General features: G+C 40.1%; 1 protein-coding gene across 4 annotated transcripts in view; it reads left to right on the forward strand.

The window, feature by feature from the left end:
* slc20a2 (solute carrier family 20 member 2) overlaps window positions 1-7,999 on the forward strand; it is a 44,397-nt gene extending 36,398 nt beyond the window's left edge. For 3 of the 4 annotated variants that reach the window (XM_042422402.1, XM_042422403.1, XM_042422400.1), the window contains 2 exons: window positions 2,566-2,650; window positions 6,814-7,999. In XM_042422402.1, coding sequence (XP_042278336.1) covers window positions 2,566-2,650; window positions 6,814-6,978 — 250 coding nt within the window. In that variant the 3' untranslated portion in view covers window positions 6,979-7,999. Of the gene's footprint in view, window positions 1-2,565; window positions 2,651-4,500; window positions 4,586-6,813 lie in introns of all 4 variants that reach the window. The other variant, XM_042422401.1, reaches the window with a different exon arrangement.
* The last annotated feature ends 6,820 nt before the right edge of the window (window positions 8,000-14,819 follow it).

Consider the following 14,819-nt stretch of genomic DNA (forward strand, 5'->3'; position numbering starts at 1 on the left):
AGATTTGTACATTAGAAGCTTTTTATTTTTAGGGTTTATGAAGCACAACACAAACTGGAAGGCCTGTATCTGTGAATTAAAAACATTCAGGTGCAATAATTCCTTCCTTTCCTTGCATATTTTGTCTCTAGAGATGAATAATTGTCCTTAAATAATTGTTATTGAGCAAAGAAACGATCTTTTAAGCAGTCATCATGCAGTCCTACATGAGATTAAACTGTTAGAAATAAGTCTTCACTGCTTTAGAACATGAAATCTACTGTAATAATAGTCTCTATCTGTAGTGGCTCTTTGCATAGGGAATAATAAACTATTTTTTTCTTCTGCCCTTTGACTTATTACATAACAATTATGAATAAATAAGTAGTTTCTTGGAATACAGCACGTAAAGCCCCAGGGCTCACTTAGGCACACAACGGACAGCACGCATCCTTGACCGCTTACTGCTGCTCCTCTGTCCTTGAGATTGATCTCTATCTTTCTCTTGCTGTCCTCTCGTCTTCCCAGGCACTAGTCGAAGACTATGCGTGTGTGTGTGTGTGTGTGTGTGTGTGTGTGTGTGTGTGTGTGTGTGTGTGAGCATACCTCGGGGATGTTTGTGTGTATCGTGTCAGCTCAAGAAAGCCAGGCTCTTCGCCTGCAGTTCATCGTGTGGTGAATATACTGTATGTGTGCGTGTATGCATGCATATTAAGTGTAATTGTTCCAGCAAGTTTTTCGTGTGTGTGTGTGTGTGTATGTGTGTATGTGTGTACTCTGTTGCCTGGCAGGAACATCACACAGGGTTGCAGGAAGTTGTTTGGCATTCTGGGCGAAGAGAAGTAGAGCAGGAGGGGTGAGGGAGGGGCAAAGCCACAGTGGGAACTCTGGCCTCTCTTCTCCAACCACATGGAGGGAAGCCAGCCTGACTCCTTCCCTTGCACTTCTCTTTTTCCTTTCATCGTTCTCCTTTTCTTTCATATCCCTTCATGTTCCTCGCCAGTAAATCTCTATTTTTGTGGTTAACCCTCTTCTTCTTCTCCTTGCCCTCACTCTTTCCCTTTTTCCCTCTCCTCACTGCATCTTTTTGTCCTGTTTTTTGTAGACGTCTCACCTCTAAATCTTTCTCTTTTCCACATACTCCCACAATCGTTCTCACGGTCAAACCTTCTCATTATTTTTCCCTCTTTCTTCATTTCTCCTCTTCCTTTGCCCCTTCTCCCTCTGTATGCCTCTTTTCTTCCTTAAGCTCCCTCTTTCCATCACCAGCTTAGTCTTTTGCCAGGACTCAAAGACAAATTTGCTCTGGTTCACTGTTGTAAAGGCTGTCTTTCCTCTAGTGTTTCCATGCATCAGTCTGACAAAGAGGTCTGTGTGGGAGCAAGGACAAGAAAGTGTGTAGGTGTAGTTGTGTGTCTTTAGTGGCTCCACATATGTTTGAGCAGGCACTGTGAGCTCTTCAAATGGTGATGGATACCCCAGCATTAAAAACAAGTTTTAAACTTCAAACGTGGATTTTCATCATTCTGGCTAGCTCTCTTTGTTGAACCACCACAGACTGCTGCAGATCTTTCTGGCCTCACTAAGCTTTGCCAGTGGGACACAAACAGTTCCTGTCTGTCTACGATGAGCTGATTGTGTGCGGGACACTTATATAATCTGCCCGCCACATAAATGTTCCACCTTGCGGACATCGGAGGTGGAACCAGTCGCGTCTGCTTCTCTTCAAAGGGCTGTGTTGGTGATAAAATACGACCTGTCTACAGTAAGGCATTCCTGACTCATGTGAAAATCATGTGCTTTACCTGCATCGTGTTCCCAGTCACGGTTACAGCACGGACGGAGCAGATATCACAGCTCTGTGTAAATAAGACAGGACACATGCTTAAGGCAGACACTCATTTGCAGATTGGCTTAAGTAAAATCATTAGAGCGCATGCTGACAGGAGCACGTCATCACCCTGCTGTGAAAGGGGATTGGCCCTCGCTGTTTACAAATGCCACCACGGCAGCTCGAGCGACGTGCAGATTTTGTCGTTCTGGCCAATTAAATTTCAATGCCTCTGTCACCAGAACTCTACTTTAGTGTTGCTGAAAGTTTCACCAGCTGCTTTGAGTAACTGCAATGAAATAAGAACCAAATATTGCTTCAGTTTCATGTCTTTCTTGTCCCACTCATCCAGTTTCTCTTTATTTCTCTCTACCACTTAAAACTGAATTCCCATTTCATCTAGTCCTCCTCCAGTGGGCCTACTGGTCTGGCGTCAGAGTGTGAATAATGTAATGAATGTTCACACTCTCACAGTATCACATGCAACCCGTACTCTTTATGGATTACCCGCCAACATTAAGGACCTGATGGAAATGTCTGTACTATGTGCGTGCATGTGTGAGATTTTTTTTTTTCCTTTATTGTGTGTGTGTGTGTGTGTTAAAGAGCTTGTTTTTATGATCTGCTTTGTTTTAATGTGGATGCTGGAATATGGTCAGACGGTGCCATCAGCAGCACGTCCCAGGCATTACAATGAAGACTGTCTCTTTGCTTCCTTCCCCCCCACCCCCTTCTTTCCCCTCCCTCCTCCACAGTGGATTCACTATTGAGCTGGCTTCTGCAGTCACAGTCGTGTTGGCTTCCAATATCGGAATCCCTGTCAGTACCACACACTGCAAGGTATGACCGAGCGGCCCTCCAGCTGGCCTCTCAACTCCCCACAGGCATTTCCAGGGGACAGGAAGCTCACACTGCCTCCCAGGGCGCTGGGCATGAGTCACAAGTGCACACTAGTTCAGCCCAAAACTGTCACAAATCACTTTACAAACAAATCATTTCTGTTTTGGACTTTGTCTCTGTCGTCCACATTTCTATCAGGGCTTTGTCCTCATAAAATTAATTGCATCACAGACAGCAAAGTCCAGATTTTTGGGTTATTAAAGGATAATTCCCATTTAATCCAATTTGGGTCTTATTTTCATAGATTTGGGTATTATTTTGTTCAGTTATGAGGACGTACTAATCAAGGTAATTGCTGAGATCTAAGCAACATAGCTACAACAAAGTCCAATGGAGCAAGAAACAATACCAGTCAGATGATCAAATAGGTTATAAATGAGCCAACAGTTTATCCAGATTATCTAAACAACTATTTGTACCCAAAATGTTGATAATAATCCATCTTTGCACAGTGAAACTGTGTGTGTGTGTGTGTGTGTGTGCACCACTACAGAAAGTAGGCTATGTCAAAGTTGAGCCAGGAAGTTGTAAAGTGTCATGGTGTTCTCAACAGACTTTTTGGGTACACCGTGTTTGTCTTTGTTTGTTACTGCTTTCATAGTGAAAGTAGTACGTTAGCAACAACAACAACAGCAGCAGCTTCAGTCCTCTGTCAGTGTCTACAAAGGATGTGTTCAAGCACTGCGTTGAGTGTGGGTCATGCATGTTTTGGCTTCACTCAGAGAACAAAGTCACTGCAGTTACACATGTTAAGCAGAAGGAAATAGACTTGTAGCATAAAAATATGGTTATAGTGTGAGTGAAAGGCAACAGGACTTGCGCAGACAGCTATATTGATTAAAATAGAAGCATGTATGTCTCGTCAGATAATGCAGCTGAAAACAGCTCCTGTGTAGACAAGCCTTAAGATTGGGGGTTTGTTTAAAATGCATATAATTGTATTACAGCTCATGTTTCTTTTCTTTTCTGACCTTTTCTTAATATCTGTGTTCTCAGATCTCAGCAATTAAAGGTACACTATGGGATTTTTAACTGTTAGTGGTGCTATGAAGTAATGAAACATAGCAATAAGGCAACAAAGGTAGTGAAGAAGACTGCAAGCTAACATGGATATAAACAATGTAGGTTTCAAATTCTTACAAAAATCAACTCTGCAAATGGTTTATGATGCGTTTCTTATGCCTCAAGGATACACACAATGCACTTAAACAGTGAATGTAAACAACTTTCTTTGTTTACAATAAATTGGTCAGTGCAAACTTATTATCACTAATGGAAATTATGGTAAAAACTACAAAAGTAAGACCCATATTGTAGTAAACTGGAATGATCCTTAAGTTCCCTGCACAAGGCAACACTTCACAATCATCACTTATCTTCACACGGCATGATAAGACAATCAGACTACTTGAGTTGCGTCCAGCCCGCCGCAGACAGCCCCAGGCAGCAGTGTGCAGCCTCCTCTCCCCTGTTCTTTACAGGAACATCGGATCCAGGCTGGAAGACTTGGCGGACCCCTCCAGCCCCGCCCCTCCCCATCAACATGTTGTCTCATCCTCTGTTTCATTTCCACCAACTCTCTTCCATTTTGCCCTCTCAGCACTGGCATGGTTTGGTGTGTGGGTCCTCCACCCTCCTGTGCTTGGCTGCAAGCAGACTCTACCTCCCCCCCCCCACCACCAGTCTCCCCCCACCCCTCAACCCACCTGTCACGACTTGTTTTCCACTTTTTTTACCTCTCCCTCTCCATCTTTTTTTCTCTGTGTCTCTCTACTCATCTGTCTTCACAGCGGATTTTGCATTGAAGTAATGAGTGCGCTAACAGTGCTTGTTGCATCAAATGTGGGCATCCCAATAAGCTCCACCCACTGCAAGGTATTGGAGTCATTGGTAGTGAAGCTGTGCTAGAGAGCCCTCCCAGTGCTCCACTTCATTGCTTCACCTGTAGCTGTCAATCACCAAAGCCGATCACAACTCCCGAAGTTGCACTTTTGACCTCTCGTGCAGTTTCCCTCCTGCAGCAGAACCTCAAAATCTGATGTTACCTTTTTGAAAATGAGTTTATTACATATGGAGCCATATTTCACAAGAGTAAAGCTATTGAACTATACCTTTTGAATACAGAGAAACTCAGGAGAATGTATTATCCTTAGATGTTTTATTGATTGTTGTAGCCAGAAATGTATCTACATATTCACATACTCTTTTTCTATATATTAGAAGTATTATAGAAGTATATTTTTCTGTAATCAGAGTAATTTTTTGATTAGGGGAAGGTCAAAGTTGAGCTTATGTTCCTTCAACATTAGGAAAGAGAGTTCATTTTAAATTCTTCCATTTTTTCTTCAAATTTCATATCTTATTAACAAAAGTAATCAGTCAGTGATGCTAAGTCAGTTAAATCGAGGGATAAAATTTTAATTCTTAAGAGCCGCATCAGTCAAAATTATCGCTGCTTCTTATCTAAATTTAGATAAATGGTTAAAACAGTCTGCTGAAGGGAAACTGCACAAGACTCAAAACTGGTATTTAATATCTGATGATCATTTGTCAAAAACATCAACATCACCATCCATACCCTTATGTTCCTGTCTCACTTCCAAATACCCTTGTCTCTTCTCTAAAACCTTGGATAATCAACTTGCTATGCCAAAATGCTAAATCTACTCATGGTTAGAGGTATAAACTGTAACTGTGACGGTGATTTGCTTGATTTAATGATTGTGTCTGGGGGATCTGCAGAGGTTGTTGGTCAAAATTTAAAAGCAAAAATCAAAAAAAATAAAAATCCTTTAGAGCAGTTACGATTACTGTTTGCCATTTTAAGACAGTTATTCTCTTTATTTAAAAAAAAGGAATGTAAATGAGACACTGAAAATGCTCAGTGCTCATTAAGTTTTCAGAAAGCAGCCAACAACATCTGTTAACATCTCCCAGATGGGTGTGTGTGTGTGTGTGTGTGTGTGTGAGAGAGAGAGAGAGCAGTGATGGGCATCCATTTGTTTTGTTTTTTTTAGGCTCAGTCAGTTGCTCTTTTCTCACTCGTGTGGAGGTTAAACTGAATCGATGCCCAGCTCTGGTGTGTGCTGCTCTATGGTGTGGTTATGTACAGCGACTGGTTGTTTCAAAAGCTCTGTGGGCCGTCAGCAGCACAAACACTGAGGTCGCGCTCAGTTCAGGCTTTGTGGCTGCATACCTGAAATATTACAAACGGCCATAAATAAACATCTTGGCCACAAAGTTGAACTATTCCTCAACTCACGCAGATTGCTTTTAGTATTGCGCTAATATCCAAATCTAGAAGAATCTAAGAAATTTTATAATTCAAAGTGAGATTCGACCTGCTCAACTAAAATCAACTGGTCTCTGTTGACCTGACCCTCCACATTCAGTTTCTCCGGTCGTATAAAAGCAGCCAGATACAACAAGTCGCTGCGCATGTTGGTCATGTGACCTTGAAGGTGTCAGAACTATGATTATGTGTCTTCTCCAAAATTTATTCTCATTTATTGTTATTCTTGTTTGGTTTCTTGAATAAAGGTGAGTCAAGATTGGTTTGGTGGAAGTCTGGCATGAGCAGAATTAACTACATTAGCTGAGAAAACTTTTTTTAAAACTTGAAATTCTCTTTTTTTTGATATTTTAAGCCTATTAAGATGAATTAATCAGATTTTTTGATAAACCAGAGCTGCTCATTTCAGACTTCCACACATGTGTTTTTACTCTGGTAGCGTAAACTACTTAAATCGGCTTGCTGTAACTAACAAACATTTTGGACTAAGCTGGTGTTGAAGAGCTGAAGTTTGAATTCAGGTTTTTTTGTTCACTTTATTTCATTTAACACCCTCAACTGCAAATTCAGAGGCCAAAAACATACTAAATTGTTTCCACTAGTCCTAAAGGCAATATCATTGATCGGCTGTCAGGTCCATTAGAGTTAAATAATGGCTAAACATATATAAGAACTGCAAAAGTAAACATGGGTCATAAAGAAAGCCTGAACAACCTGCAGCTCTGCGTTTTTTTTGACTTTGACAGTTAAAATGTTTGTTCTGAGCTGCGGCTGATTGTTTCCTCTCCTCCCTCCCGGCTGCGGCCTGCAGGTGGGCTCAGTCGTGGCCGTGGGTTGGATCCGTTCCAAGAAAGCGGTGGACTGGCGCCTCTTCAGGAACATCTTCCTGGCCTGGTTCGTGACGGTGCCCGTCGCCGGACTGTTCAGCGCCGCCGTGATGGCCGTGTTCGTCTACGGCATCCTGCCCTACGTGTGAGAGCACACGGCCGGGAGGGAGAACAGAGGAGGAAGAGAGAGATCGAGAGAGAGGGAAACTTGGGTAAAAATCATAGCTCGAGTGTCGGGGGTGCAGATAAAGGAAAATGAAGAGAAGGAAAGGGCGAGGGTGACGGGGAAGAGGAGCAAACAGAGAGGGAGGTAGCTGCAGAGGTTTACAAATGGACTTGGTTGTACTGTGGATGTGAGGAGGGTTGGTTCACATGCTGCCTGGCTCTGCAGTCCAGAAATCTTTTTGACTCATTTGAGTTTCTGATCGGTTTTTATTTATTCTTTTTTTTTTTTTTTTTCTTTTTTTTTTTTTTTTGGTGCATAAGAAAGAAAGCGTGTAACCAACGTGTTCACCGTACCATTCAATCTGCTGTACATAAGACAATAGGAGGGAGATTTAAATAAGAATTTTGGTTGTTGGAGAAATAGCGGCAGTCATTTTCTGTGTTTCTTCATTTAAAAAAATAATGAATTTAAAAAATACAGACAGAACACAACTAAAAATGGCATCAAAAAAAAATCCATTTTCACACCTAAACAGACAAATATGCCTGCGGTGAAACTATTATCCTCCTGCCTGCGATCCCGGGTAGCATAGTTGGTCAAGTGCTTATTATTATATTCCAAAATGACAGAAAAAAATGTACATATTGTTATATCAGATTGAGTGTGATTTGTTGTATTGCGGCTTGCTTTAAAGTTAAAAAAAAAAAAAAAAAAAAAAAAAAAAAAAAGAAGAAGAAAAGATGTGCGTGTGTTCAACCAACCCGTCCATCATCTAACTTTTAACATGTTAGCCAGGTACAACTGGGGCCAATGGAAAGGACGCCTCAGAGAGGGGTGGTGGGACTGTCACTCTGCTTTTTATTTTCCACATGATACCATAGAAACCTGATTTGCTAAAGAGTTGATTTTTGTCAAGAGCTCCTGTATGTTTTTAGAGATGGATCTCATATTTTTTAATGATGTATTATACTGTAATTTGTACTGTAAATACTGTCCTTAAAGAGTTTGGGGGCGGGAGGGTGTGGGGAGGGGGGTCATGTTTTGTTTTTTTTTTTGTTTGTTTTTTTTTTAATATTGTTAGGTGGGGGCCTCTCCACCTTATCATGATGTCATGTACTGTATATACAGTATGTTTCATCCTGGAGGCTCACAGTAGAGTACCCACACATACACTCATGAACACACACACTAACAGGCTGCTGTTTTATCTGAAGTTGGGAGAAATAACTTGATTGGAAATAAACAAATATTACCTGTAACAACAGAGAAAACCACCACTCGCTGATGATCCCGAGAAGATCATCCGTAAATTCAACAGAAAGTTTTTTTTAGTTAAAGCTGTGTTTGAGGCGGCGACGGTCGAGAGAGGTCGCTCTTTTGAGAGCAGCGCCATGCCAAAGTAATCTTGTCGCCATAATCAGCATGCCAACTTTATTGTAGGATAATGAGGTTTAGGTGCAGCAGAAGCCAAAACACTAAAACTGAAACATACACACACTGATAAGGTCCGATAAAGTGTTCACATATCTTCATCTAAATGCCTTTGTTTTCATACGTTAAGCTCAGTTATGGAGTCATTTCTTCATGTTGAAGGCTCCCTGCCAATGACGGACCTCTACACTGTCCAGTGTTCAGTTCGCTGGTCAGGTCTCACGTCTTAGTCGAGGATTTATCTGTCTCTGTAGCCCTGAACCTCGGTCTCATAACTATCCCTGAGATGTCTAGTCTCAAGATGCCTCCAAAAGTTGAAGCCTTGTCATGTCAGACAGCGATAACTGTGTCATATCAAACTAAAGTGAGACAAATTTGTATTATCACTCAGCCAGTTATGCAGAGGTGGCAAATAAGCCGCACGTGTAGCTCCTCAAAAATGAGCCGGTATCGTTTTAAGTGTAGAAGCATTTAGTCTATTGACCACCGGTGTTTCAGTCTAAGTGCTAAGGGGTTAACTAGATATCATAGGGTCAAGTCGAGGGCTAAATCAAAGCCCGGTGAGGGTTTTGAGGCCTCTCACGTCATGAAAATATCACAAGACTCTCGTCTTAGGATCATTATGTCTGAATGAGATGGTATCAGGGGGGATAGTACTGATCATCACCAGCTTTTTAACAGGGTCACCTGACCTGTAGATGAACAAAGTCTAAAGCTTTTTTTATTTGAACAAAGTCAATGCCAGGTGTTGCAAGTTCTTTTTTGTTCTTGTGGTGTGTTTCCTAATTTCTTTTTTTTTTCTCTCTCTCTCATGAACAAATCTATGCTTAAGTAGCCACTTGCCTTGTAACATTGTGTTTTATTTTGTGCAGATACAGTAAATAATTAAGTACTGTGGTGTTTACATCGTAACCATGTTGTAGAGTATCTGAAAAAAAAACTGTTGCCTAATGATGCCAATGAAAGACAAACTATTAACCATGAATTTTTAAGTGCAAGTAAAAAATGAAAAAAAAACCTGAAGTGTCTAGAGAGAGAAAGCGAGCGAGAGCAAGTGTGCGCGAGATGACTCGTTTTTTGTTTTTTTTTTGGTTTTTTGTTGTAGTAGTAGTGCTAATCATGATCCCCGTCACTTTACACTGCTACTACAATGCGTTAACACTGCATGTATGGGTGCAATTCAGTAATGAAGAGAATAACTAGAGAAATTTCATCAAGACTATATATTTTTCTACCATATCTGAGTTTTAACCTGGGTGAGCTTCCAGACACTTTGGAGGACACGCTGCGGGTCGTTTGGGGAAATTAGCAAACTGGCACTAGTTGTTATAAGACTGTGATCACAGCAACACTGAGAAACAGTCTTATTACCAGGTGTTTCATCTCGCTGGTGTCATGCGCCGAACTTCCCCAAAGCCCTCGTGTGTCCCTCTTAACATGTAGATTGACGTGTCGCTTGCCAATAGATCAGATTTTTAAATTACCATTTTTATTTTTGAATTTTAGATGAAAACACTTTGTAATTTTGTTTCCCTACTGCTTTAATCATGAGCTGTGAGAGCAGGACAGCATCTCGCTAAAACCAGGACGACCGCTCACTGAAGGCGAAATCTAGTAGCAAAATCTTTGTAGGTGAGAAATTTTTAAATTGTAAACTTGGTAACTGATAACTGGACTGTGAGGACAATTGTTTCCTTGTTTTGGCAGGTGACCACTCTTGAAGCTCATACCCTTTTACTCATTTGTGTTTTGCACAGGGGGCTGCACAGAGCTGGTGGGTTCAAATTCACTTTGTGGTCTTGTTAAAGTAAATCTGCCTGGAGGAAGTAAAAAAAAAATTAAAGGGACATCTTATGATGCACAAGAAGGTTTGGCCTTGTTTCCCAAAATATCTAGGATCTAAAGTATGTAGAGGATCGAATTTTTCCCAGTGATCTTTAAAGCGACTGCTAACTTCTAATAGCTAAATAGCAGCAACAGTAGATTCCCTTTATGACAACTGTGGGATAATAGTTAATGTGCTAAAGCAGCTAACTAGCAGCACAAGTAGAGAAGAGTTGCAAAGTCTTCAGACTGACTTAGTGATGTCAGTTACACAACAGTATGTATCTAAAGTTTGCTAACGGTAGCCACTGGTCATACCAGACCAAGCAAAGCTGTAGCAGCGAGAAAGCACCACCACACTCTGCAGGCCCACTGTGTAACTCACATTTGTCATTTTTTTTTTGTTTTTCCATGCATTCTGAATCCTGATAGGCCAAAAGGGATGCACTGCTCAAGATGGGGAGGGAAAGTGAAAATTGCTCTCTGGTGGCAGTGTTCAGCATCTTTGAAAAACAAAAAACAAAAGACTTGCCTCACAAAACTTCATTTAAAACAATCTCGATAGTTAAATGCTAAATATTAAAAACAGTGATGCTATTTAGATATTAAAGCTGGAGTGCAGGACTTTTACATACAAATGAATGTCTGTTACGTTCAAGTCCTTGCCAAACAAGTTCACATGATGCTGATTAAGTCTATCTAAAAGTTTTTAAATCTGGTGTCTGTGGCGACATTCCCGCCCTGGCGCACTGGTAGTGATGCATTTTGCATCAACCAGCAATGATTGGTTGGCCTACCTAGACCAAGACACAAATATAGAAATTTCTTACGTGAAAAAAACAAATCTGTTGTAACATTGGCAGAAAATTCATATAGGACGGAATTGATCTTAGTAAGAAGCAGATTGAGAAAATGTTTTCAGGCTCTTAAAATGAGTCAGACCTTATTGAGTCTATTTATTTGATTAATTGTAGACAAACTGAACCCCATTAAAACATTTTATAGATGATAAATTCAGTTAATTTTGCATCCCGAAAGCCATTAATTCCAGTAACCAAAGTTACGAATTTGCAATAATCTTTTAGGAACGTATGCAGCCACTAGATGGCGCAGTTGGACACTTTCCCTCCCTGTAGAGAGGGGCAGCATTTTAGACCAGTCCGTATCAACCGATCAGTATAGATCAATGAGTGGTGTAATTGCCATTGAGGGAGTAACTGTGCTTCTACTGCAGTATAACTGTTTTAAAAACCTTTTTGTTGAGAGAAACTAGAGAAACAGAATGTGCCATTTTACTTCTCCCTGAATGTGCAACACGAGCTGTTTTTCTTGTGAAGGTGCAACTACACATTGCTGTCACTCTGTGGTCGTGTAGCTCCACCTGCCCCGGTGTAATAGCGCCCTCTCCTGTTATGTGTGGAACTACCACCGCCTCACACAGGTGGAGGGGGCATCAGTTCAGATCCTTCATCTGGATGTGGCGTGCAGTCTCTAGTTTTCTGGTCTGTTTTGTAATAGAATGTGCTCCTTGGCTGGCCTGCAGGCTTTACGGCTCCGTGTTGTCTTTTTACTGTTTACTGCTATTTAACTGTCCAGTCTTTCAAAAAGTTAAAAAATAAATGCAAAAAAAAAAAATCTAAAGAAACTTGTAGCCTGCTTCTACAAAACCTTAAAGCTCTTCTGATTTGCATATATCGTACTGTAATGTTTTATTTAAGATTTTAGTGAAAAAAATGTCTGCATTTAAACTAAATTATGGGAATTAAAATTACAAAGAATACCTAAAAATTCACTGAGTTGTGTGTTTTATTCCTGAAATGATGTACATGAGTTCAAGACAGCTCAAGAAACCATTTTTTTCCTGTCTAATTTTTCATATTGGTGTCCCTCATGGAGCTGTAATTATTTTTATTTGACCTTTTTTTAACTAGACAATCTCAACTCTTAACATATCTACATACTCTTAAAGTGCTTTGTAACGTGTTAAGACTTTGTCACTAAATTATTGTGTCCTAAAACATTTAATGTCACGCTTGTCTCTGCTCATTTCCCACCCAGAGTTTACATACATTTGGTTTCCTGCAGCAACTGACCTCTTTAAAGACTGAATGAATCTGCCTGATCTTTTCAGGCTGCTGTTATTTGGGGTTTTGAGCTCAGATAATAATTCAGCGACTTGGCACAGATTGCGGTTTTACGTTCCCAGCACTGTGGCCGTCTGTGCTGGGTTTAATTTAAGGAGTCTCTACAGTAACGCTGAAAAATGCTGGTTTGATGCTGGCACACAGCGAGTGACACCACTTACATTCAATGGGATAATGGTTTCCATTTCTGGTTGGTTAAATCAGTAACCAACACGAAATGGAAACCATTGATTTCCCACAGTCAGGGGTCTGCAAAAATGTTTCAGTAACAGAAACATAGTTCATGCTTTATAAGAGGCATTTGTTGATTAGATTCAGTGAAGTGATTTCTGTATTTGTGGTTCTTGTGTTCATCTTAATGGACAACAGGCAGCTGGGAGAAAGTGTGGATCCTGTAAACTGTTAAAGGTCTGATAAGGGAGCAGACTAAACTGTTTAAAATCAGGGATCACGCTACAAGTCCACTTAACTCAAGCTTGAGGTTTATAGTGACTTCTGAAAACTTTAATTGTAAGTAATACAGCACATTTCCCCCGTGTGATACTCCTCTCCCTTGTAGATTAAACATTCAGGGCAACTTCTAATATGTAATCATTAAAACAATATTAACCTTTGTGTTTTGAGTGTCATACACAACTTAAATGATCACAATTTTCACATTTTTTTAAGTCTGTCCTAAAACATAGTCAGGTATCCAACTGAACATTGACACGATTTTCTTGACATAATCATTCCTCCTGTTCATACTGAGCATTAGAAGATCCCTTCAAAATGTACGTGATGGAGGACAAAATACTCAGCCCTCCTTGTGTGCAAAAATGTACTTAAAAGTGTATTTTAAGCTAAAATGGAGTTTCAGCCTTCAAAGCCAAGTAGATATCTTCTCTTTTTAGATGATCTTTAGATCTTTTTAGTGCCAAAGTCCCTCTTTTTGTTACTATATTTCGACCGCAACCCCACAGGGAAACACTTTCTGAGGAAACACAAAGAGGGAATTTTATGCTTAGTTTCCACTGAACTTTAAAATGCATTTTTACACAGACGCAGGACTGCATGGATTTAGTCCCCTGTTTCTCTGGGGTCATGTTGTTAGAAAACAGTTCCCTCAGGCCATTATGGACAGCAGGAATTATAACAGTAAATCCTTCAACAGACTGTACATATGGTGTTCCCTTGTCTTAGGGACTTACTATTAGACTTACTATACCTCTATGTATTGTTGAAGAGCAACACTGCACAACTAATTTTAATCATGCCCTTAACGAGATCTCTGAAAATACTCATTAGCTCAGTTTTTACTGATGGAACCTGTAACTGAGGCACATCTCCAGGTGAGAAACGAGGATAGATAAACCGGTAACCTATTCATAAGACCTTTATAAATAAACAGGGGCCAATGATACCCTGACATACAAAGAGTGCAATGATGTGTAGTGTCCTGTCACTAATCTAGCTGCAGTGATAAATGGTCACCACAGTCAGGACTGACAGAATTGCCTCTGCCACTCTGTATCTTCAGAATATAAGAAAACAGGCCTTATAACCATACAGAAAACTCAATTCATACTCAGTTTATCAATTAAAACTAAAATATGAGCTTTAAACATGAGTTTGTCATCTATCCAAATGTCCAAGTACTTATATTTGTGGAATTGTAAAATCGGGAAGGTCTGATGTTCACCTTGTAGAAAACATGTTTAGTTTTATCTGCATTTCAAACAACTTTCCACTGTGTGGAGATTGTTAAAAGTAGCTGCTGCTACTGAGTTAAAATCCATTGATCTAGATGTCTGAAAGCTTTGATAACCTTGTGAGATCCCTGCATATTTTAATATCTAAATATGGAACATCTTTTCTGGATGAAAAATATTTTGACTGACCTCTTTTGTTAATCCATCCACGTTAATAAATCTATATGTAATAATTTATCCGACCACTTACTTTTTAAGATCTACAAGAGGGACTTGTGTGTCTGCGGGGTCACTCAGGCCAGACTGTGTAATATAGAGAGAAAATTAAAAATGTGTGGTGATCCATTCTCCAGCGGTTACTTGTGCCAGAATGAGAATGAGATGTGGTTGACAGCTCTGAAAAACTATTAAGTGGATTATTTTGATACACATACTGTTCCCAAATTGTTGTTGCTCCAAGAATATTATGGAATTTTTCCTTCATATTTCAGATTCTTTGACCCTACATGGTCAGTTCACAGTCTGTCCTATGACAGCCAAATAAAATGTGGCAAACTAAATTAACTGTATTTAATTTGGTGTATGTGAAGAAGTCATGTAAGGGAAATAACGCAGCTGGACACTTTAAAGAGCATGCCATCCTTATGCCACCAGCTTGGCAGAAAGGGTGGATGAAAAATTTACAGTATGTGCTTGTTTGGAATTTGATTTACTGTGTTTTCCAATAATTAAAG

This window comes from Thunnus maccoyii, chromosome 9, assembly GCF_910596095.1.
Source record: "Thunnus maccoyii chromosome 9, fThuMac1.1, whole genome shotgun sequence".
Lineage (NCBI taxonomy): Eukaryota > Metazoa > Chordata > Actinopteri > Scombriformes > Scombridae > Thunnus > Thunnus maccoyii.